This window comes from Nuphar pumila, chromosome 6, assembly GCF_984573655.1.
Source record: "Nuphar pumila chromosome 6, dmNupPumi1.hap1.1, whole genome shotgun sequence".
Lineage (NCBI taxonomy): Eukaryota > Viridiplantae > Streptophyta > Magnoliopsida > Nymphaeales > Nymphaeaceae > Nuphar > Nuphar pumila.
The window spans coordinates 19,651,626-19,677,951 of record NC_143254.1 but is presented as its reverse complement, the minus strand read 5'-3'; the positions used below and the strand labels follow the sequence as shown (position 1 = coordinate 19,677,951).

The window sequence follows — 26,326 nt, the reverse complement described above, 5'->3', positions numbered from 1 at the left end:
CTTTCCTCCCTCCCTTCTGCTCGTGTTTCAGCACCCAACATCGACAACCACAAGAACATCTTTTTAGTCCCTCGCTCCTGCGAGTTCCGACGATGAGACCTTCCTACCTCTCTCACAGGTAACCGCTACCCCTCGTTGTCTTCTCCCTCTTTGTTCCTTCCTTTTTCGGCAGGTCAGCAAGGGGGATTCCCCCCTACCGTCTGTCTCTTTCTAGCAAGGGTGACGGCCCTGCCATGTGTCCCTTGTCGGTAGGGGCTTTTGCCCCCTGCCTTTTTTCCCCTACGATAGGTAGGCAGGGCAAGGCCCTGCCTACCCTCACTCTGTCAAGCAGGGGCTTCAGCTCTTACTGCTCACTTTTCTGACAACAGGGCAAGGGCAGCGCCCCTGCCCTTTGTGTCTTTTTTGATAGGCACGAGCAAGTTCTCTGCCGCTTTTGGATTTGCCGGCAAAGGTGACGCCCCTACCCTCATCTCTGTCTCACTCTTTCATTTCGGTCGGTAGGGGCTCTGCCTTTGCCCTTCTTTTTTTCTCGGTAGACAGAGGTTCGCCCCCCTGCCGTTGTATTTAAGCAACAATGGCTGGAGGATTCTCCCCATATGTCGTTGTGTTAGCTCAGCCGGCAGGGGGCGAAGCCTCCCTGCTGCTGGTATTTTTTGGCAGGGGGGTGAAGCCCCCTTGCCCTTGTTTAAGCAACAACGGCATGGGGATCCGCCCCCTGCCGTTGTGTTTCCTCGACCGACAGGAGGCCCTGCACCCCTACCGCTGGTACTTTTTGGCAGGAGGCTCCGCCCTCCTACCATTGTGTTTGCTTAGTCGGCAAGGGGCTCCGTTTGTGTCTTTATCTTTGGCTGGTAGCATGTTTTCTTCTGCTTCTCCCTGTGTCTTTGTCTTTGGCCGACAAGAGTAATGTGCATTGCAGGTGCGTAACAAAGTAAAATTTGTGATGCTTAATGTTAAGCATCGCATGCGGCTTAAAATGCTATGCAAAAATAAACAAGCAAAATGCAAATTGGGTAAATACCCATGGTGAGTAAGTGATGCAAACACATCATAACTTATTTATTTTCTTGGATGCAACACTTTTTTATTCACACACTCACTTAGTTGTGAATATCAAAGACTGTTTTGCTGAAGTTCGGGGATCATGCTGAGCATGATTTGAATATATAAAAATAGAAGTACTCTTATTTTTGGAGTTCGGATTTCATGCTAGTCATGGTAGTAGTTAGCGAGATATTAGAGTGTGTTTGCTGCAGGTACAAGTAAATTGGGAGTTTTTTTTTTTTATGGTTCATCAGAAGGCATAAGCTTAATGCCTACCAAGTCAGTTGCTATTTATGCAAACCAACATGAGATCAGAATTGTGGAAGCTAATTAAGGAAAAGCAACCCTTAGATCCATAATTGACCCAACTAAGAAAGAAGATTTCAGAAAATGAGGAGTCAAAATTCAATGTTGATGATATATGACTTATTAGATTTCGTCAAAGAGTGTGCATTCCTAAAAACGATCAACTTAGAAATCAATTGTTGAAAGATGCACATCATTCTAGATATGCCATCCATCCTGGCAGCACTAAAATGTATTGAGATCTGAAAGATACATTTTGGTGGAGTGGAAAGAAGAGAGACAGTGTTGAGTTTGTTAGCAAGTGTTTAGTATATCAACAGGTGAAGATTGAGCATCAACATGTGGTATTTTGCAACCACTTCCTAGACCGGAGTGGAAATAGACAGATATCGCAATAGACTTTGTTTTAGGGCTTTTAAAGATGAAAAATGGGATGGATTCAGTATGGGTGATTGTCGAGATGCTAACTAAGTCAACTCACTTTTTGGCCTGTAAGACAACCCAATCTTGTGACCAATTTGCTCAATTGTTTATCAGAGAGATTGTTAGACTTCATGGAGTACCTGATTTAATTGTTTCAGATAGAGACTCGAAGTTCACATCACGATTTTGGCAAAGTTTTCAAGCAGCAATGAGAATACAATTAAAAATGAGTACAACTTTTCACCCTCAGTCAGATGAGCAGTCAGAGCGAACCATTCAGACCTTAAAAGACATGCTTCAGGAATGTAGTTTGAAATATAATGACTCGTGAAATGATATTCTACCATTGATGGAGTTTGCCTACAACAACAACTTTCAAGCAAGTATAGGCAAGGCTTCATTTGAGACATTGTATGGTCGACGATGTCGAACTCCCGTGTGTTGGGATGAGGTCGGAGAAAGAAGGTTGTTAGGGCCCAAGATGGTTCAACGGATGATAGACCAAGTGAGATTCATTCGAGAGTGTTTTCTCACAGCGCAAAGTCGACAAAAGAGTTATGCAGACCAAAGATGTCGTGAGTTGGAATTTGAGCAAGGTGACCACGTATTTTTGAAGATATCTCTATTTAAGGGAGTGATGCGTTTTGATCGAAGAGAAAAGTTAAATCCCAGATATATTGGACCCTTTGAGATACTCGTGAGAGTTGGTCAAATAATATACCGTTTAGCCTTACCACCTTCCTTATCTCGAATTCATAACGTGTTTCATGTTTTCATGTTGCGAAAGTATGTGTCAGATCCCTCCCACATATTGGATACAGTCGAGACTGTATTGGATATGCAAGATGGCTTAAGTATGAGAGAAAAGCCCATAGAGATTCTGGATACAAAAGTTCAAAAGCTACAAAACAAAGAGTTACCTCTGGTATTGATTAGATGGAGTCATCACAGCAATAAGGAAGCTACTTGGGGGCGTAAATATGACATTCGTGAACAATTTCTACAATTGTTTTCAGGTAAGATTCAGGACAAATCTTCTTTTAAAGGGGGTAGAATTGTAAACCCCCTCCGGCGAAGTCGCCGGAGGGGATAAACATCGAAAAAAAAGAAGAAGAAACAATTTTCCAATTGAGAAAACCGTTTCGAAAGTTCGAGAGGGGTGAGGATAAACCTCACCCCCAAAATCCGCGGGAAGGGGGCGAGGTTTATCCTCAACCCCTCACCCTGCGTGAGGGTTATAAAAACCCTCACACAGGCCCTCCTTCTGCACGCTGCATCAAGAGAGAGAGAGACAGAGAGAGAGAGAGAGTCACTTACCGACGACGACGGCGAGGTAAGCTTCCACCTCTTCATCATCTTCTTTGTTCTTCTTTTCTGTTTCGAGCAAATAGGGGGGGGGCAGCCATTGCTGCCGACGAGTTGCAGGAAAAAAAAATTGATGACAGAGGGGGAGAGAGCGAGAGTCTAAGGGAAGGGGGGGGGGGGGTCGACCGGCCCCGGCGACCAGCCGACACCGATGGCCGACCCCGACAGTCGGCTCGTGCCCGAATGGGTGCATAGGAGAGGGTCGGCAGGGGCCGACCCCTCTTCACCTGGGAATCGAAAGGGGCTCAGCCCCTTCCGCTCTTTTAAAAGGGACCGGGTCAGTCTGGGATCAACCCGGACTGAACCGGGTGGGTCTGGGCGCGTCCCAGATCGAACCTGACGGCCTAGGTCGCGCCCAGACCGAGCCTTTATTCAAAAAAAAAAAATAGGTCAGTTCGGCCTAGGTGCCACCCAAACCGAATCGGGTCGGTCTGGGTCGCACCCAGACCGAACCGAGACAGGTTAAAAAAAAAACAATATGAGTGGTTTGGGTGAACTGGTTCGAGTCGAACCAGTTCAAATCAAACTGGTTTAGTGGAACTGGTTTAATTAGAACTGGTTCAGGTAGACTCGGGTCTAAGCTGAACCGGGTTGGATAAGCCCGAATCAGGTCGAACCAGTTCGATCTAACTGGTTTCAGGTTCTCGATTTGGATCCAGTTTGGTCTGGACCTGTTCTGGATCCAGACTGAATGTTCTAGATCAGTTTAGATCAGTCCTGGATCCATATCAGAAATGTATATGGATTGGATCGAACGAAGGTCTCGTATGGTACCAAAATCCAAAATTTATCAAGATATTCATTTGGATACTCGAGATCCATTTCAGTAAAATGGACATAACTTTGCACTCCGAACTCGAAATTTAGTGAGGTTTGGCACATTGGACTTGTATTATAGAGATGAATCTACTAGTTTATTTTTTTAGTAAAAATAGTGATACAAAAATTGAGGTTTCTTGAGTAAATTTAGGAAAGGGTATTTTGGTAAGAAGTGTTACGTATTAATGTGAATATATTATATTATGACCAGATCACACTGATAGAATTCGTGAGGCGTAATTTCAGAGAGAGCATATGACTCACTGTCAAGGTAAGGGATGCTATAAGTAATTTTAGTTGTAAAGAAACCTTTTTCACGTTGCTTGTTATTGTAGTGTTATAGATGTTATGTGATTAACATGATAGTTTTGAGTGAGACTATGACATGCATAAATTTCATGCTTGACATTATAAGTTAATTTATATACATGTTTATTGTGATATGCATATTAATTGTGATATGTCATGCATGATAGAAAGGAATTGAATTGTGATTACATGTTTATATGATCGTTAAATATCATGCATTGTGATGAGACCATGTTTAGATTAGAGTCTCATTTAGTTCATTCATATTGTATGAATGAATATTTTGAGTTCAACATGCATGACCCCTTAAATCTCGGAAGTGATGACCTGTGGCAAGGGCTACCTGATTCGCGGCCAGAGTGCAACCACCATGAAGAGTGAGCCGTCGGTGATTTAACGATGTAAAGACACTACATCATTGCGTGCTAAGTGAGAGAGGTGTAAGTCCTAAAGTCATCATGAGATTAAAAATGAGATTTTGTGATCAGTCACAACATCACTCGTGAGAGAATGAGTGAATTATGAATTTGACAATGTAGTTCAACGTGTGAACTTAGTTATGACTTAGGGTTATACTCACACTGGTTTGGGATTCTGGAGGACCATGGATGATTGCTAACTATCATTGTTAGGATGTAGCATGAACCATACCGAGGTTAAGAGCTTGACCTCCCGGCTAGCTACCGGTGGGGTCCCCGTAGTGGTTCACTATAGTGCCTGGTGGTTCGGGGACCACTGAGAGTGTATGATTCATTGTCTGACCAACATGTAGAATTGGGGTATTCTATAGGGTTGCTACGCCCATAGACGACTATGACCGGTATAACCAACCTAGTGATAGTTGTGTGAGAGAGAGCATTCGAGATTTCTAATGGGGGTAATTAATATATACAAACACGTGTGGTATGTCGAAAACTAAGCTAAGATTAGGGGCTTAGAGCCCGCTACAGTTGTAAGTTAATTGTTTATTTACTTATAATTATTCTTTACTGGTTGTAGACTCACCTTCATTTTGTTAATTACAACTGTAGGTTTCAGGCATTAGAACAATTAGCTGGTGAGCAGTTTTTTTTTCTTCTTCAGCAGAGCATCTGGTGTATTTTATTTCTTTGTCATTGAATAAGATGTAATTTGTTTTCTTTTGTTATGAGTGATGAACAGTTGTAAGAAAGAGTTGAATTATGAGAAAAAAAATGAATTTTTTTTTTAACCACGTTTTCTTTGTGTAAACTTTGTACTTTTTTCCTTTGGAAAGTAATACCAACCGAACTCGAACTCCTGAGGTCCCAAATCGGGATATTAAAATAGTTGAGGCGATGGTAGCCAACTTTTTTTCAAGAAAAATATGTTATACATAATACAAGTTGATATTTGTGTCATGAGAGCTTAGAAGATCCCCCACTATTAACATGTATTATAAATCTACCTTTAGGCCTTTATTTTTTAATTTTTTTGAAAGGCAAGCTGGGGTTAGCATACTCTTACTGGTTATACAATTGTACCTTTGGGTTTTGAACCTGCAATGTCCCGTGACAAGCAGAGCTTCTGATGGTTTATACCTTTAATTTTAATAAGCTACTACTGAAAAAGCAACATGAGGGGTAGCTGCCTACCTCCTATTAGGCAAACAGTTGATTAGATGCGCGCCCACTTCATGCACCTGTCATAATTAAAAAATAATTGTTCCATGACTTTTAATGGCCGCCGTGACTATTGATAAAGGTCATAAAAGTGACAGATATATGGGGAGCATTCGTTTGAGGTTTTACCCAAGGTTGCCAAGAAGTGAAATAGAAACAAGAAACGTGTTAAGAGACCAAAATGAGAAACAAGACTTTTTAAGGTTCCTATGAAAATGAAAATGTGATATACAATAGAGTGTAGGTGCTTATGATTAGTGCTAGGTTTTCAGATTTTTTTCATTTTATTTTTAATTCTAACCATATCTATGTACTTGATTTTATAGGTTGATTTTATAGGGATCAGCTCTTAAAGTGTTTGATTCCTAGACATGGGTGGGTTTTTATAAGGTTTGAAAAATCAACGATCCAAAATCTTTTCAAGGCTCTAAATATCATTTTTTTCATCGAAAACACATGATCCAAGTGTGGATTTCTCATAAATCAACCATGCCCCACACATTGTGGGATCAAATCTGCAAAAAAAGCACCTAAAGAGCAGAAAAACCCATCAAACACATATCACAAGCACCTAATTTTCAAACACCTATGCTCTACTCTCTCTCTCTCTCTCTCTCTCTCTCTCTCTCTCTCTATATATATATATATATATATATATATATATATTTATATATATATATATATATTTATATATATATGGGTTGTAAAAGTACAAAAAATGACAATATGCATTCTGAATATTATAAGTTTACACAAAATTTATTCTTTTACTGATATTATAATAACTAGCCAGAATTAATAAATTTATTTGTTTTAATAAAATTGTGGTTACATCGGTTACAACTATAAATATATTATAAAGTTGGTTATATTTTATATAAATGAGTGCATAATAAGCTTTTGACAAAATATTGAATGTCTTAAATAAAATACTTAAATGTAACATAGGTTTAAATAGAATCAAGAAATAAGAAAAAAACAATATAGTTATATTAAAATTTGAAATTTCTCAATTTCATTCAATACATTAAGTTCTTCATAATATATATATATATATATATATATATATAATACTATTCTGAATAAGCAATTAAATTTTTGAATAACATGTGTATATGAACTTTTATTGAAAAAACAAATTTTTATTAAGGGAAATGTGTAAGAAACATACAAAAGCCATGTTTCTCAAATAAGGAAAACAAGTTTTCACATATAAAGTGACTAGGTTCCCCCTTGTGATATGAGAGTTTCTCAATTAATAGAAAATGGGTTTCTCATGCATTTTTAAAAATTTCTCATAAATTTCAGAAATGCTTGGTTTTCCGTTTAGAAAAGAGTTTCCAGGAAACTTTCCGGTAATCCTGAGTTTACGTGAGTGGAGGTGAAGCAACTACCCCTACTCAAATAAATATAAATAGTAGCTTACTTAAATTAAAATTTTTCCTTCTAGTGCCTTTTTCACTGACATTTCTTTTCCTTTTACCCTTTTTGCTCCTTTTTGGAAAAAAATTCTGACACTTAAGGACAGGCAGCGGTTACATTGGGCTAGTTTCCAAAAGAAATACCCACCAAAAAATTAATGACCGACACAAAGTTTTTTTTTATTTATTAAAATGAAAAACATTCTAATGACAACAACAAAATAAAACTTAAAAATCAAGGTGCCATATTTTGCTTTCGCCAGTTGTAAGTGACAGCTTACTAATGGTCTGCCATTCCACGTGGCAACATTGATGATCAAGAATTTATTTTTCAAATATATTCATTTCTCAGAATGTGTGCAACGGTCAAGACAGAACATTGTGCGCTACAAGCGTAAAGGATAATCAGGGGATTGAGGATAAATATTTCAGGTATTTCATTAGGGATGTAGATAGGGTCCGGGTATGATGAAACAACGGCCCTGGTTTACCCCGACCCAGCTCGAACCAAACCCTATAGGGTCCGGGTATGATGAAAAATAAGAAGACCCGAGTCCCGACCTGAAGGTTCGATTAATACATGGACCCGGGTATAGTTTGTAAAAATTTATACCAAACCCAGACCCGACTTGAGTTCCTATTAAGACCCACAAATTTTCAATGTAAAAATGATAAAAAATATGGTTTAACCAGGTATGGGTTCATGTAGTTCTTATCGGGTCTGGGTATAGTTTTTTTTTTATCATGGAGCCAATTAGACTGGGTCTGAACCCTATACCATACCCAAAAATCTGATCCAAGTCTGGTTTTACCTGGGTCTGAACCAAAGCAGACCCGTTGGCACCCCCAGATGTACCCAGGTGGAATTTGTTTCAGATTTAGGTACTACCCATTTTGACTTAATTGAATAGCGTATGATCCAAGTTGGTATTCGGCTTGAAGTTTAATAAAATGTCACTTTACTGAATGCAACTCTGATTAAAGTTTTTATTTTAAATTTTGAAAGGGAATCCATTGTTAACTTTGTGAATTTGGATTTGGCTATATATTAGATTGAAATACAAATTCATGTATAGTTTTTTATTCAAACAACTAAGTTCAAATATGAAAAAACACTGTTTTTTTTTTATAGGCAAGCTGGGGTGGGTTAGGCAGACCCGAACAAATCTACAACCATACCATTGAGATTTGAACTTGCAACACTCAGTGCTCCTGCCAGACAAGTGGAGCCCTCCATTGAAAACACTACTTTTTTTTGAAAGTTGATATTATACTAATTTTATTAAATGTACTGTGAAACTATGGACCATTATATTACTCTGAAAACCGGCACAACTAAACAATCATTATAGATTTATTGACCGACCTAAATGGATTTGGCTCACTTCAAATTGAATATCACATTAAAAGGTAGGAAGACATATTTCACTTTGGTCACAGGTAGAATGAGCCATCACATTTGAGAAAGAACAAGCTTGAGAAAGTTGGTCACGAGGTCAATCTTGTGACAAACTTTCTCAAGTTTCAAAGGAAAAACTTTCTCAATTTGGTCAATGAAGGATCACAATCACAGTTTGTACTCTCTCATGTTTGTAAAAACTTGAAAAAGTGTTGTGATTGTGATTTGCATTCACAAAATCTGAAGAAAACCCGATTTTGACAAGGCCTTATAAACGCGTATTAGTAACAGTAGAGAAACACGATTTGGTCAAGTAAGAATCACAATCACAATTTACATTTTAATAGGGAAAGTGTTGCGATTGGGATTTGCATTATTAGAATCTTGAGAAAATCTAGTATTCACAGGCCTTCCAAACTAGCACTTATTGGAAAAAAGTAGACATGCACATACACGTGGCGATGTATAATAAAAAGAGTTTTTGTTTTTTTTTTGTTATTACCTCTTAAATATTTTCCTAAGCCCAAATCAATAAATATTTAAGATGGTCAGCAAGACGGTTGATGATGGTGAGGAAGATGACTGATGATGGTGATTGGTGAGGATGATTGAGTACTGTTGTTCATGAGAGGTCATCTCCCTCAGGTCTTCCCCTTTTCCCCTTCCCACCTAGATCTAGGGTTTCATTCTTCCCCCACTTCTGATCCAGTCCTCCTACAGTTCCCTTCTTCTTCTTCTTCTGCTTGGGGCTGAGGGATCGATGGGTGCAATGTGCGTCCCCAATTGCGGTGTACATTTCCCTGTGCTCTGTAATAAGGTATATCTCTGTTACTCTGATGAGATTATTGGGGTTTTGGTTGCTGCTGCTTTCGTTTTCTTATTGTTTTGGTGGTCGGTTTGGTGAAATCTTTGGTGTTGGGGTTTTCTTTTGCGGCTATTTTGTAGGTATGGATTTGGTTAGGTTATTCGGTATTGTGCTTCGCCTTCTTCTTTTCTGGTTTCGTTGCGTGTAGATCGGAGGTGGGGAGTCCTTTGTTTTGGGTAGGGGAAAGGAAGGATTAGGGTTTTTCTTGGGGAGGTGAGGAGTGCAATGCGTTTGAGTTCATGCATTTTAATTTTTGACTGTTTACGATTCTTTTTTTCTTTTTTTAACTTCACATGATCGGCATGCACTGTAGTTTGTTGAATAATGGAGATCTAGATGTGGAGAAAATTTTTAATTTTGAGAGGGAATATGTGTGTCCCTTTTTTTGTGAACAATGATAAAGAAATGGATCCTTTATGGTGAAATTTCTTAGGTTTGTTTAAGGGCCATGGGTTTTGGTTTCTCGTTCATGTCAAAAAACAGAAGTTGGTGTTCTCAATGATCGAAGAGTTCAAATGTGATATGTCGGATTCTTATTTTATTCATTGAAAAAAATTAGAACTTTGAGGAATTCTAATGCTAGAGAACATAAAATGGGGATGGAATCTTTAATGCTAGAGAACATACATACAAGTGGGATGAAAATAGTCTTTTCCTTTCTTTTTCTGTCATTTAAATTAGCATGCTTGATGTTTGATGCAGTATATTACATAAAGGAAGCGGTCGAAACCCTGAGGTTTTGTCTTGATTTGATAAACAGATATGAAACGCAAAACTCTGTATTGGCTTCTAAAATTATGGGTGACTCGGAGATATTGAGCTTGAAACAGAGAGGAGAGACAGAGATGGGGGACGGAAGACGGACGCAGTTGGTGCCTCTTGCTTCTTTGATCGGCAGGGAGTTGAGGAATGAAAAGATGGAGAAGCCTTGTGTTCGGTACGGTTGTGCTGCTCAATCTAAAAAAGGGGAGGACTATTTCCTGGTGAAGACTGATTGCCAACGAGTTCCAGGAAATGCTTCCACCAACTTTTCGGTTTTCGCGGTATGTCACTCACGCTTCACCCTTAGTTGTCTGTTTTGTGGTTTTTTGTTTTACTCATCCCCTCATCTTTTATTTTGGTGGTTTGGAGAAGAGGTTCCTAGACTGTCTTGATGATTCCATTTGAAGTTATGTCTATGTTTATAAGAAAGATGGCAAACAGGTTGATTTGGTTAATTGCTTTTCAGATCTTTGATGGGCACAATGGGACTGCTGCAGCTATATTTACTCGGGAGAATTTATTAAATCATGTTTTGGGTGCAATTCCTCGAGGGCTTGAAAGGGAAGAGTGGCTTCAAGCTTTACCCCGTGCATTGGTTGCAGGGTTTGTGAAGACGGACAAAGATTTCCAAAGTAGAGGCAAGAACCCTAGTGCTGCTTAGTCCTCTATTTTTTATATTATCATTCCATTTCCGTGTTTCCTTCTTCAAGAAAAACTACATGCAGTGCTGGTTACTGCGTGAAGGCCCATCTTGTGTTTCACATCTTCCTTGATTTGAAAGTATGAATTAGATGGGTAGTCTGCTCTAGTTCCATTTTATGTTTATGTGGGTAGAGAAGGTTACAAACTTATTTGTATCTGGTCTAACTCTGACTCTGGCCAAATTGGATTTACCAGGGGAGACTTCAGGAACTACAGTGACATTTGTAATAATTGATGGATGGACGGTGACTGTTGCATCAGTTGGAGACTCCCGCTGTATTTTAGACTCTCAGGGTGGTCGCATTTCACTCCTGACTGTTGATCATAGGCTAGAAGAAAATGCAGAAGAGTGGGTGTTTTTTTTTTCTATATTGTGCATTGAAAATATTTCAGCTCCTATTGTATGCTAACCTTTTTGGGTATCTATACTTGTTGGCCATTTAACTGCAGGAGGGAACGGGTAACTGCAAGTGGTGGTGAAGTAGGAAGGCTTAGCCTTTTTGGTGGTTCCGAGGTGGGAGGCACTTTTATTGTCGAGTTTACTTTAATCTGATAACTGAGAGTAGAAGACCTTGTTTGACATTTTACATAGTGAAGTATTTCTTTTTTGTAATGGTTTACTGATTAATATTAGGTAATGGAAATTCTGCAACTTTTAATGTCCTTCACAGGTTGGTCCTCTTCGTTGCTGGCCTGGAGGTTTATGTCTTTCGAGGTCAATAGGTGACATGGATGTTGGAGAGTTTATCGTCCCAATTCCATATGTTAAACAAGTAAAGGTACTTAGTTTTGTTCTCGTTTATTTTCTCTTTTAACCATACTGAAGCCTTTGGTTGTTTGCTGACTCTTCATTATCCTTCCTCTTCAAAATTTCTGTTGTCCAGTTTCCATTTCACATTTACTGCATGCAGTTCTTTGGGATTACTTGATTTGTGCTCTTGGAATGCTAAGAATCTTAATATCATAATCTGGTTTACCAGCTATCAAATGCTGGTGGACGGCTCATAATAGCATCTGATGGCATTTGGGATGCTTTATCTTCTGAGATGGCTGCAAAGGCCTGCCGCGGGTTGCCTTCTGAGCTGGCTGCTAGGCAAGTTGTCAAGGTGATGCTTGTTATCCTTAGTGTGCCATCCTATCTTTATTTTATCGTGCTTAATTTTTCTCAGGATGTTAACTTTAGTTTGAAAGACACTGTCCAAATAAAAAAATTCCTTTTTCTGTAAATGGAAGCAGAACAGATTGTCTAAGTTTCCTTCTGACCCTTGTTATGTTGATAACTTTTTGCAGGAATCTCTGCGGTCGAAGGGTCTGAAAGATGACACGACCTGTATTGTTGTAGACATAATTCCACCTGATCATGCTGTTCCACCTTCGTCACCTCCAAAAAAGCAAAATAAGTTGAAATCTCTCATCTTCAGAAAGAAGACACGTGATTCTGTGAATAAACTATCAAAGAAGCTATCTGCTGTGGGGATTGTAGAAGAGCTTTTCGAAGAAGGCTCAGCAATGCTTGCAGAAAGGTTGGTAGCACTTGGGCTTGTTGTAATTAGTTTTAATGGCTTCAAGAGGAAAATTGAACATGTTTCCTGATGTGATGGAGAAATACTTTTCTGCTCTGCAATATCTGGTTTTTACTGCCTTTTCATGAATAATTCTACAATTGAAGTTAGGAGCATTCTGTTTTCATTATGCTCTTTGACATGATCATCTTTTGTATTTTCCTTTTAAGTTGTGGTTTCCAAGATGCAGGGGCTTGTTGCATAGAAAACAAGAATTTATGTAGTTTAACCCTGAGTGTTTGAAATTTTGGAAATCTTTGTTATAATATGAAAGTAATAATGCTGCTATCTGGTACAACCAAAGAATTTCATGCAGAACATTTATCTTATCTATTTTCCAAAGGGTTTGAACTTGTGAATATCATTTCCAAAACTAAACATTATGACACTTTGAACTTTTGCCAAGAAATTTTAACTTGTCGGTAGATATATATTTAGCATATGGCAATGTTCTTTGACATTCCATTTGATGATATGTGAAGTTTTTCCTAAATCTTATCTGAGCTTGTTATTCCCCACTTGAATAGTTTAGTATCATTGTTCACTTGTTGATTTTCTATTTCTTATATGGTCCAGTTTGCCACTTCTGATATTCAGTTTTAATTTTTTTTGTTTCATATTCTAAGAAAAGAAAGTTTCTTTTCCACTTTTTCTGGTTAAACAAAAGGATAGATCTGTTTGATGTATGCTTTACATGATTGTTATTTATTATCTTTGTTGATGGACAAAACGGCTCCAAACGTAGGGTTGTCAACAGGTATAATCTTTGTTGGGTATCTGAGCTAAATCCAAACAGCTGGATACAGGCATTAAAATAAAGACCTGAATAATACTCATGTCAACTTGAGTCCAGTCCAAATGACATTCAAGCCAGGTTTGAGCTGTGACTTAGATATCTGCTCTACCTGAGTATTTTATATAAAATACACTATTTTAAATCCTCTCTAAATTATAGGGTTTGAGCTGCCCTTTTTCCCACTGGACATAACCTGAATGGCTGCACCTAAACCTACAACCAACATAGTTTGTCAGGTCAGATTCACGTGCACCAAAATGGGTCTGGATGTCCGAATCAGATCTTCTCTCTACATGAACCTTGTTTCAAAATCTTACTGTTAATCTTGTTGATAAGTATCTCCTCTAGGCTTTTGCATCTCTGACACTTCACCTTTTCTGAAATTTTGTCAGACTCCTACTTGCCTCCCCATCCATACATCCTAAGTTTTCTGAATCAACAATGAGTTTACAAGAAGTTTCCGCCGTTACCATTTTCTGTCTGGGTCTCATCAATATTGCCCTGGAAAATAAGTCTAAGTTTTCCATTCGTAAAACATGCATTAAGTGAATCTGTACTGCCCTTATTTTTTTTTCTGCCAAAAGTTTCTTCCCTTGACGGATAAGGAGCCCCCTTGGAATGATATATTTTTTTAATTACAATGGTGCTATTGTATGAAGAAATCTGTAATTTATTGCCTTCTGTGAATCATACTGTTCTAGGTCCTCGATGCTAACATAATGTTGAATTGATGCACTACAGAATGATGTTCTTCTGGTGTTGCTTTTTGTAACATAATTTCTGTTCATTTCTACAATTGCTTTTTGTTGGTCTTCTCTTACCTCTGGGTTATGCACCTTTAACTTTTTGTCTTTTGAAATTTTTTGAAATCCTAGATGCCTTTGCTTCCATAGTTAGCACTGCACTCTCTTGATGCCTCTATGTTCACCGCATCATTTGCTAGATGCATCATAGCGGTATGTATCTGATCAAACATTTCGCACAGGCAATTGTTTTGGCTGCCACAAACCATCTGACTGCATATGATGTACCCCTTTAGTGATTTGCATGCACCTCTGATCCCTCATTACCTTCTCTGTGAAATATCATCAGCAACTTTTTATGTTCATTCTCCATGACCTTTTATCGCCACTTCCCTAAGAAATCATGTTTGGAGCCCCTGGCTAGGTTCGTGGTTCTCTCATCTTTGAACTTGCTGTCTTCCTCATGTACCCTTTTCCTTGTTGGTTTCCTTGATTGACAAAGAAATTTTGTATGGGACAGCAAAATTGGATGGCTTTTGTCATCCTTAGCCTTGACTTTCTCCAGTTTAGATTCCTCACTGTAATGCTGTCAATCAGAGTTCATGAAATTGTCTAACAGAAGTCAGGTTGTTAGATGACAATACACAGTCTTCCAGTGTTGCCTGGAGCCTGCTATACTTTTTCATTGTTAACTTTTTCTTTTTAATAGTCATTTTATTGTTAACTGTATTCATTAGGGCCGAAGGAGATGTCTAGGTTGCACTATCTGCAATGGTGGGCACTCAGCTACAAATCCTGCAAAGGCTATCACCAGCTTGACTACCCAAAAAACAAGATAGAGAAAAGAAAAGAAACAATAATATCTAACCACGGTGCCTGGAATTTTTAAAATATGCCAAGGTTTGCTTTTTATTGAAGAAAAAATAAACTATCCACTTTTGTGGAATAGCTTCACTGGTAGATCTTTTCATGTTGTCTTTTGTGGAAATATTGCTCAGAGTGCTATCCTCTCCTCTTCCACAAGTTACATTCATTGAACATGGAATGCATACCAAACTGAGAGTGTTAAACCTTCTAGCTCCTTATTTTGGAAATCCCAGTTTTGCATGTTAGTTCTACTAATTCCTGTAAACTCCTTGTCTCCATTCTATTTTATTTTCTTGTTCCGATTCACTGCTCAAGTGCAATCTTCTCAATGATTCACACAACAAATTTATCAATTCATGTTGCTGGAAAATGTTTCTCTTCCTTATTTGAAACGAGGAAATCCTGCTCAAATATTTGTTCTGGCTTCTTTCCCTTCTCTTGTTCTCATGTTAATGAGAAGAGTTTCTCCTCTGCCGGCATAACAATCCAACTACCTGCCATGTTTTGCTGGCTTATTCTGATGCGGGACTAGGAATTCAGAATTTTATCTAGCTACATAGTTTACCAGGAAATGAAATGGATATGAGAAGCAGAAGCAGAGAAATGGGTGTTGAAAAGTAGTATGAACCCGGAAGCGGGATACAGTTGTGAAGCGATTATGCAAGCACATGAAAAGTGAAAAGAAAACACATAGAAATGAAGAGCAGGAAGAAGCAAATAAGAAATGACATGAACACAAGTATAAAACTATCTAAAACCAATATATATGCTTGTTATAAAAAAATATTATTTTTAATATGAAAAACATGGGAAGTGAGGGGAAGCGAGGGAAACGTTAAGTGACAGGGAATCAATTTAGGAAACGAGGAGAAAGCGGGCTTCCCACTAAAGGGAATCGAGTTTTCCATATTTCGGAAGTGGGTTTCCTAAAGCATCCCCCCCCCCCCCCCCCCCTCCTTTCAGGGAAGCAAAGAGTTGCTTGCTTGAAGGGAGCTTTCTCAGGTAGCAAGAAGCTTCGGGTAACTATGTCTAGCTTCTCTCTCTCTCTCTCTTGTTTTCTCTGTTTGTTGCCTGGAGATTCATTTACTGTAAGCTTCTCTTGAGCTTGCTTTTTCTAGAGCAGAGTACATCTTTGTTGTCTATTGCTGTTCACCACATGGGTGATAGTCTGATGGAAGGTTATTTAAGGGTGGTGGGTTATTTTACCGTTTAAAGGTTTTTGATGTGCCTACTCAAGTTGTAATGGAAGAAACTTTATTAGTTGGAAATTGATATGCCATGCATTCCTTGTGCTCTCTTGCTCTGGAAACGTCCTAGAGCATTGTTATGCTGTAGAGATGCCTTAGTCTGTCATTGGGCCCTAGCATGTATGGGAAGTGGGTCCAACTACAATGTTATAGTCTTATAGATGCATACTCTGTAGAAATGTCATGTTGTATAGTATCCTGACTGTTTAGGTTCCTGCTTTAACTAAATACGTTTTGCCTCTCATTTATAATGTGGGTTTTCCCTTCTTTCCCTTATTCCTCCCGTATATTTTTTCTTTATTTTCTTCTTGTTGGTTTTCTGACTTCATATTCGTCATCTTCAGGTTGGGGAATGACTCAACATCCCAAGCAACTTCTGGGTTGTTCACTTGTGCGATCTGCCAAGTTGATCTTGCTCCCAGTGAGGGTATCTCTGTCCAAGCTGGTTCCATTTTCTCAATGAGTTCAAAGCCATGGGAGGGTCCCTTCCTCTGTGGGGACTGCCGGATCAAGAAGGATGCGATGGAGGGTAAACGGCCTAGTGGAGTCAAAGTAGTATAGTCTCTTTTTTTTTTTCAAAGAAGGCAACCCATTTTTCTGCACACGCGAGTGTTGATTTCACTTGGCTGACGTGGCAACCCATGTATGTAATATTTTTTAGTTTTAATAATATAATATCAGTGTGGTTCAAGAAACCGTGGCAGTTTGGGGTGTGATTTATTCAATATATTTTTTGTAACAGTGAGATGAAAAATGAATATAAATATCATAAGTTGAAAGGTGTTGAGTGATGTTTGGTGGCGTGTCCCTGTTGACACTCTTGGACATGATAGGATACGTGGACACAGATACTGACACATATGAACACAGGTTTTAATTTAATAAAAAAATGCTTTTTTTGTAACATTAATTGTCAAAAAATTAGTTTTTTTTGTTGATTAGAAAAAAAAATGTTGTCCTGTTGAACAATAAAAAATGCTTAGTTTTTTTTATGCTCCTATTGTTTGCTTAAGGTAGAGGGAAACCCTCATTCTTTCAATCTGATGAGCTCCTGGTAATTGTAGTTGCCACTTTTTATGCAGAACCCAGGCGCTAATTAAGGCATACACTAAAACCTGATGTACATTTGGTCAAGTTGATTAAAGAAGCTTAGGTAGTGATAGTCTAAATCGAGTAGTTTGTTGGGCATTTCATTGCATCTATTTTTAAAAGCGTCAGCGTCTCTTTCGGAATAATAAATAAAGGATGGTGTGAGTCATCTTGGAGAAAAACTGACATTATTCGGACATGACAATTATTATCCTGGTCCTTGTTCTTAAAACATTCTGATTCCCGTTTAATGGAATTCAAATGCATGGGATGAGTTCATGACTAAAACACAGTCGGCAGGTATGCATTAAAACATTGCTGTTGTTTCTTAAATGTGTGTATTGAAGGGGGCTTTAAAAGAACGCATTTTCCCCTTGTGTCTATCTTCTCTTTAAACAAGAGGGAAAAGACTGCCAACTTCCCTGTTGGGTTGGAAAACATAACCCTTTGATGGCCTGATACCATGTGAAAATGTCCATCTCTTTTACCTTATTACCCAAAACTCAGTTTGTACACATGGCGGCTAAGCTATTCTAGCTTGATTTTTAAATTCAGTCGAAGCTGGTCACCACTGTTAAGCATGAGATGTTGATATGGTTAGGGGTGTAATCGGGTTGGGTATACCCTACCCGACCTCATGTCTCGAACCGACTATACCCGACCCAAACCAATATTGGTGGATTCGTGGGTTTGGATCGGGTCTAAAATATATAAGAAATCTATCGAATAGATTCTCTTTAATGAATAGATCCGATCGCAACTTCGAATATGGAATTCAAAGGGATCAAATAGGAAATGATACTCTGAATCATATAACTATAATGAAATATATGATCAACCAACATTTATCGAATGTGAAAAAGAGTCAGAAGAAATGGTTCGATCCTCTTATTTCTCGAACCGAGAGATCCATGAATCGGGATCCTAATGCATATAGATACAAATGGTCCAATGGGAGCAAGAATTTCCAGTCGTATCTTGGGTATCGTAAAGGAAGAGTCAAATCTGAATGGACCCAACCTAAGAGACGAACGCCTCAGTACCTGAAGCGTATGCCTCACAGGCGAAGCACAAGCTCAATGAACCGAGGCACTATAGTGAGGTATTTGCAGGCTTGAAGCACACGCCTCGCGTCGAGGCGCGCTTTGCTTCTAAGGTGTATCCATCATCACCTTCAGCATCTCTCGTGGCCATTTCCGGCCAGTGAGATCTCTCTCTCTCTCTCTCTCTTTTCTGCTTCAAACCAACTTCATTCTTCTCTTCACTCCTCTAAGTAACATGCCTATTTGCATCTCCAATCAAGCATCAATATGTCATCCACAGTACTTAGTAAGATGATTCAACGTAGTTTTATGTTATATGCTTCCGTTGTTGATGGACAGGCTAAACTTGATCAGATCGACAGTTTTTTCTTTGACCATTGTGGTTATTCTTGATGGTTTTTTTGGGGAGCGAGAAGTTGCCGGTCAACTGTTTGATGAAATGCTTGAAAGTGATTGAATCTCATGTTTTTGTTTCTTTACTATGTGTATCTTTTTATTTGAGAAAGTAGTTCTTATTGTAAAACAGTTTTAGTTTGATGCTTGAGGTGCATGTGAATGGTTTTTTCTTTGACCGTTGTTTATTCATTGTAGGTCTTTTGGGGAGTGAGAAGTTACAGATCAAATATTTGACAAAATTCCTACGAGAGATTATGTCCACAGAATCCTATGTTTTCATTTCTCCACTCATTTTGAGTGTTGCGATATGCATTTTTTATTTAAGTCAAGTAGTTTTGTATAGCAGTTTTAGTTTGATGCTTGAGGTGGTTGTGAATGTATGCTCTGAGAAGTATTTGGATTTAGTTCCTTTATTTGATGTTCTTTTTCACGTCAAAAGTCGAAGCAAATTTGTTGTTAAGATTGTTGAAGAAATGATAGGAAACAGTCAAAGTTTTGAATTTTTTGGCATTTATCTAACTTGTATACAATATTTAGTATGTTTCTACAATTTTCTGTATGTCAATCTGTTTGTTTCCTAGTGTTGTAACTGTACTTACATGTGCCGTGTGTTGAAAGTATACATGCATCTATGTGCATTTTCAAAGCTAAGTTAAGTGGGATTTTGAATAAGCAGACATGCATGTGGTTTGACGTCAGGATGCTAGACCTTATCAATAAATAGAACCTGATAGTAGGCAGAACTTCATACCCATTATTTTTAATGGTTCTTCTTCTTCTAATTTTGATCAATGGTAACTAGCTTTCTGTGAATTTTTTTGTCAGTGTCTAAATTCATTTATGAGTAGAAAATGGAAGTCTTTTTCCATCTATGAATCTCCAAAGAAATATAAAACAGATCATTGAATTTAGTTCTGTCATTTATTAGTAGTTCTTATTTAAAATTTTTATTATTTTATTAATATTATATATTTTATTATTTTGATCATGAAGCTTATGCCTCGCTTCATAACAGGCTCAACGCCTCGCTTAGCCTCATCACATTTAACAACCTTGAACCTGATTATGAAATCGGACCCAAATGGTTCTTCATAATTTAAAACTGAACCAACCAAATTATGTATCCGAACCCACTTTGTGCCTGAACTGATTATACACTTGAATTGACGTGTACTCAAACCTGCTTCATACCTGATCTATTTGAAAGACCTGAAGTTAAAGCCTTCACGAATCACTTGGGCTATACTCACTGAGAGTGATTCTGAACAATAACAAATAGTCAATCAAGACTATGATGAATGAGAGGACCAGCAAAGAGCATGATGAACTCTGGGCCAAATAAAAGAGGATTGAAAACAATTCTTAAACTGAGTTCTCAACGAACTCTGTCATGAATGACAATGGTACAAATTACTTGAGCTTTTTTAGCAAGATCTATATAGTCATAAGAGGTGGCCTAAACTTTGCTAGCTTGACAGTTTTTTAGCAAGATCTATATAGATTTTGGAATATTGGATCCACCTTAGGTCCAAATCCCTTTTTTCTGTTTTTCTATTGTATCTGACCCTGTCATATTAACATGGTCATATCTCCTTGAATGTAGGACTTTTTATGGCATTCTAGGAGTCATTGGAAAACAAATGTTTGACTCTTCAATTTTCATGTTTAGCATAATTTCATATTCTAGTTCTATAGTCTCTGAAAATGCATGCAAACAAGAGAAACAATTAGTTTTATAACTATTTACTGCATAGCAATCCCTATTCTTAGACTTTTGTCTATGCGTCTGAAGGCAAAATTCCTCATTTTTGCATTCATTGGAATGCTAAGATATACATAGAACTCTCATGTTTTGAGTGAGAATTGAAAAGTTATATAGTGTTCTCATTTATGAGAACCAAAACTGAAAATTATTTTGCATGCTGCGATAACTGAACAATCTATCTTCTAGAAAGTATTTCTCCTTAACCGCTCATCAGATCCAGGTGATTTTGGTGGTGTTGGAAGGCTAACAACCTAATATTCTTCTATTATTTATGATGTTTTCTCTAATTTTTGGCACAGGTGACCAAAAAATAGTGCAGATTAGATGAAATAGGTGGAGCAATGCATGTTCATCCCTTGTTTTAGGAACGTTCTCGGGGCTATATCTCATATCATGTTCATCATTTTTCAGCAAATCAAGTATCCTTGGAAAGATCTTCTCATTTAAAATCTCTGTTATTTTTTGTATTTTATTATATTCTCTGGCTTTCTTTAAAAATAGGTAGCAGAGTTTGTTACTAGACTAAGATCTAGTAAAATTAAGCAAAAACCTTGTTTTTTTTAATCGGATCTTGGTTTTGGGTCCCAAAACCCCGTGGCTTCCTTTCCTATGCTTGCTTCCTACTTTTGAGTGTTTGCCTGTTGTGTTTGGATCCAGATAGGTTTTTGGATAAAGGTCTCATTTTTTATCCAAAATTTCATTCATTTTTAGAGTTTATTTTTCTATGTAAAAATATTTTTTCATAAGAAACTTAGTGTTTTTCCTTGTTTATTTTTCTGCTTTTATAAGTAGAAACCCTAAAGTAGACTTGGTATTTATTTATTTATTTTTGTAATAGGAAAGATTAACCTAGATACTCTTGTTGTAGAAGTTGCATCTCACTTAGATTTTTTTAGAAAAATATAAACCTCCAACAAATTAGAAAAAATCACTTTGCTTGGGACATTGTTTGCTTCACAATTGTTCTTCAATTATTTATCCTCATTTTCTTAGGATTTTGACTATAGAGCCACCATTTTTTCATGTGAATTTTCAAAACCCCATTTTGTCTTACATTTTAGATTTATGAATTTCACAACTAATACCAGAAGCCATAACAATATTGAGGGTGAAGCCCCCCCTCTCTCTCTACTATGTTCCCTCAGTGGCCACTCCGTGCATGTGCTGTGAAGAAGAACACCCCTTGGTCAGACGTCTACCCTAGAGGGTCCATGCATGTGCTAAGATTTAAGAAGGATGTGCAATGTTGATTAGCTTCTTGCCGGAGCTAACAGATTTGAACCCCGTCTTTTTTGCTTTCTCTTGTTGGTTGTTATGTGTGGTTTTGATATAGATTAAACTCTAGAAGTATGGCATTGGTATTGAGGATTGTTTATAACAGTTTTTAGATTGAATACAGTTTGTTGAATGTTTGAGTTGGAACCTGATTTAGAACATATTTTATTTATTTTGTGGGATTCTCACACTACAAGAAAAATGTTAATTACCGACGAAAGTTTGTGACATAAATAATCTGTCATAAATTTGTGACGGATTAGCTAGAGAAAACTATCCATCGCTAAAATTCAGATTATTTGCAGAATTAGCGATGAAAAAACTTTTGTCGCTACTTTTGTTGCTAATTTCGACGTTAATTAGCGATGGATTAGCGACGGAAAAAATTTGTCTCAAGATCCTTCGCAACTTAGCGATGGATCAGCGACAAAAATTTTATGTCGCTACTTCATCGCCAAGTAGCGATGGAATTGTTCTGTCGCTAATTTGTCGCTAATTTCTTCCATAAAACCCTAATGAGAGCCCTTTTTTTCCCTTTCTGTTTCATCCCTCACCCATCACCCATCACCTGTCGCCCGCCGCCTATCGGCCTCCCCCTTCGACTCAGTCCCCCTCTCACCTCCGCTCCCCTCTCTCTCTCGCTCTCGTCATTTTTCCAACCGGCGAGCCCCGTCCGACAACCCCCTTTCGACCTCACCCCTTCAGGGTTTCGTGAAACGGCTCCCCCCCCCCCCCTCCGAGCTTTCAAGTAGTTGCAAGAGGGGACCCAGGTTGCGACCTCCTTTAAGATCTCTTGTTGCTCCCCCTCTGCGATTTCCGGTGAGTCGACGACCCCAACCTGCTCTCCCTGCTCGCGATGATCGTTGGTGCCTCCTATAGGTAACCCTCATCCTTTTCCCCTTGTTGTTTCTCCTTAAAATTAGGGTCACCAGAGGTCCGACAGAGGGCTGCCAACCTCTACCGAAGCCTCCTCCTTCCCCCTATGGTTGCTGAAGGGCCAACAAAGGTTCGACAGACTCTGTCGGGCCCTTCCCACCCCTCTGTAGTTAGTGGGGACTACCAAAGACCCCAATCGCCTCTGTCAGGCCCTCCCCTTGCCCTTGATCTCTTCGACAGGACAGGGGGCTCCACCTCTGTACTCTTGTTTTCTCCAGCAGGATAGGGGGTTTTTCCCCTATCCTTTCGAACGATGATAGGGGGCTTTGCCCTGTGTCCTCTTGACTTCTTCGGCAATGGGGCTCTGCCTCTCTGTCCTTGTTATGATCGACAATGGGAGAAGCCCACAACCCTTTTATTTTTCCTGGCAGGGGGTGGCTCCGCCCCCCTGTCCTCGATAATTTTAACAGGGGGCGAAGCCCCCTGCCCCTTGTCTATTTTTCCGGTAGGGGACGGAACCCTCAACTCTGCTATTTTGCTTGACAGGGGGCAAGACCCCCTGCCTTGTGATTGATTCCCGGCAGGGAGCTCAGCCTCTACCTTCCGATGCTTCCCTTCAGGGGGTCCCACCCTCTGCCTCCTATGAATGTTCCGACAGGGGGTTTCGCTCTTTGCCTTGACCTTACTGCCGACAGGGGCATCACCCATGCCTGTCTCGCTTTCAACAGAGGGTTGTGTCTCCCTGTTCGGGATCATTTTCGACAGGGGCATCACCCCCCTTGTCATAGAGTAATAAACTTCATTTTAACACAGTGTCTCCTACAAATTCCGCAACTGATTCCGCTTGTGCCCCATGACCCGAGCCCTACATCACCTACACTCGTAAGCGCTCACAACGACGTAACCTTTCGAGGTAGGGTCCAGTCGTATGAGGACTTTGGATGAATTAAATAAAGAAAATATAGATAAATTACTTGTTTTCGCATTTGCTTTATGGTAACTTTTGCATGCATAATTCCTTAATTGTTATTATTTTGCTTCGTGTGGTTCTTTTGGTTATAGTCATAATTTATGGACTCAATTAGGACTGATATCGTGTACAAAGTATGAAATTCATTTGGATGTATTACTTATAACTAAATGTACCCGAATCTGATACTCAGAAAAAAATACAAAGGCAAAAGCAATGCAAATTAGGTAAATACCCGTGGTGAGTAAGTGATGCAAGCATATCACAGGTTATTTAATTTCTTAGATGCAATACTTTTCTATTCGTAACTCACTTAGTTGTGGATATTTAGGACTGCTTTGATGGGGTTCGGAGATCATGCTGAGCATGATTTTAATGTATGAAAATAGAAGTGTTCTTATTTTTGAAGTTCAAATTTCATGCTAGTCATGGTAGTAGTTAGCAGGATATTGGAGTGTGTTTGCTGCAGGTACATGTTTGACATTATTTTGATATGAATGATTTGAATGTATTGTAATGTTTGAAGTGACTGTATCCAAGCTTGCATGAAGTTATTTTCAATTTGATTATGCATTTCATGTGAAATTGTATCATGAAAATATGCTTCAAATGAATGTATCGTGCTATGAATGAGTTTGTACATGAAAATGAATGATAAGTTTTCAATGCTTTAAACATGTTTTAAATGAATAGTTTTGCACATGAAAATATCAAGTTATCAATGTATGGATCATAGTTCTTGTGATTGAATGACATCATACACACACACACACACACACACATATATATATATATATATATATATATATATATATATATATATATATATATATATATATGTGTGTGTGTGTGTGTGTGTGTGTGTGATATCAAATCATTACATCCACCATGAATGCATGATAAATTAGATATTTTTTTCATCATAGCATTCTTATGATTATCTTTTAACTGGTTAGGATAATATATGTAACATCATAGGACATTGATGTGATATGAATAATTTGAATGTATTGTCATGTTTGATGTGACTGTATTCATGCTTGCATAAAGTTATTTTCGATTTGATTATGTATCCATGAAATTGCATATCATGTAACTAATCCAAATAACATTTTTATTTGTTAAAATATGGTTCATGGAGGTAATAGTGGTCGAGCACCTAGTGGTCGAGGACCAAGTGGAGGTCATGGGACATCATTAGGTAGATGTCTTTGTATTATATTTAAATATAGGCATTCATTATATTTTTTCTTATATGCTGATATAAAAATTGTTACTTGTTAATTGTCTTTATAGGATTCTAGCTCAGTGATAGTCAGTCTCAGCCTTCGTCTTCACGTAATGCTTCGATAGGTATATCATTTAAATAATTGTATACTTGATTAGTTTAAATGTGCATTATGTGAATTTCTAATTCATTATTCTGTAGGTTATATTTCGCCTACACATGACCCATCTACACCAGCTACTCATACACATCATGAGACAATGTTGGATGCAGGGTCTTCTCAGTCTGACACACGATGACTCATTCAAATAGTGTATATTGATAGTCGACCATAAGTATTTCATTGTCACTTGTCCAATACTTATCTTATAAATAGTGTATATCGACAACCAATTTTTAATGTGTATCAATTCATGTGCAACACGAGGTTCGAGTCACAAGAAGTAATATGAAAAATTAGAAAGTTACTACTTCAGCATCTTGTAGGACCAGTCGCTTAATGAAAAGAGTACCCGAAGGAGGTGTTGGATAGATTATTATCCTCATTAATGGTATGCAATCGTTTATCATAACTAATGTGTTTTATATTGAATTTTTTGTTATAGTCATGTGTGCTAACTTTGTGAAAGAATTTGTAGGCTTCGCATCACTTCGCGACTGCGAATGAGGAGAAGGACGCGAGGGTAGTGTGGCAGAAGGTGGCTGCCAATTGATTTGCCGATATACTACACAATATGAAGACTGCAACAATAAAAGCAGCTGGTTGGATAGATGATCCACTGCAGTGGAAGGGTCATGACCCTTCTACTATTAGGAGAGATTATTGGGAGAGAATGTGCGACAAGTGAGCGAGCAATGAATTTTGAAACCGCTCAGCAAAGACTGTACAAAACTAAGCAAAGATGCTCGATGCCCATCTACACACAGGTGGATCTAAGACTTTTGAGAGCCATCAGAAGAAAATGGTAACTCATCAATATATATTGTCAAATTTATAAGTATTGTTGCATACTTTTTAATTAATTTTTTTATCATTTAACATCGCAGGAAGCAGAAAAAGGAGGCATTGTGTCTTACAAGGATGTGTTTGTTAAAACACATAAATATAAGAGCATGAGAGAGTTTATATTAGAGAAGGCGAGAGTGACAACGATATGCATTTATTGTATTAATAAATATTATAATAGACAAGTTACCATGAACATTGTAATTCTTAATTATTAATCTATATTGTAATCATTACTTTATAGGAGTCATACGAGCAACAAATGGTATAACGATATGGTGATGACTCTACTCAGCATCCGCCTTTTGATCCTGCAGCATGGGTGATTACAACTGGTGAACCCAAAAAGGGTCGTGTGTTCGGGTTTGGGAGTAATATGAACACCACACCAGTCTCTGCCTCCTGTAG

The 26,326-nt window shown here is 38.3% G+C and overlaps 1 protein-coding gene across 2 annotated transcripts; it reads left to right on the top strand.

The window, feature by feature from the left end:
• Positions 1 to 9,293: 9,293 nt before the first annotated feature.
• Positions 9,294 to 16,965, top strand: LOC149834220 (putative protein phosphatase 2C 15). 2 transcript variants are annotated; one of them, XM_090010029.1, is made up of 9 exons: positions 9,294 to 9,543; positions 10,352 to 10,634; positions 10,820 to 10,991; positions 11,251 to 11,404; positions 11,506 to 11,569; positions 11,727 to 11,834; positions 12,036 to 12,161; positions 12,346 to 12,578; positions 16,615 to 16,965. In XM_090010029.1, the coding sequence occupies exons 2-9, from the start codon at positions 10,389 to 10,391 to the stop codon at positions 16,829 to 16,831; spliced, it is 1,320 nt and encodes a 439-aa protein (XP_089866155.1). In that variant the 5' UTR covers positions 9,294 to 9,543; positions 10,352 to 10,388; the 3' UTR covers positions 16,832 to 16,965. The 2 variants fall into 2 exon arrangements, with proteins under 2 accessions (XP_089866155.1, XP_089866154.1); XM_090010028.1 differs by lacking the exon at positions 9,294 to 9,543 and having other exon boundaries at positions 10,279 to 10,634.
• The last annotated feature ends 9,361 nt before the right edge of the window (positions 16,966 to 26,326 follow it).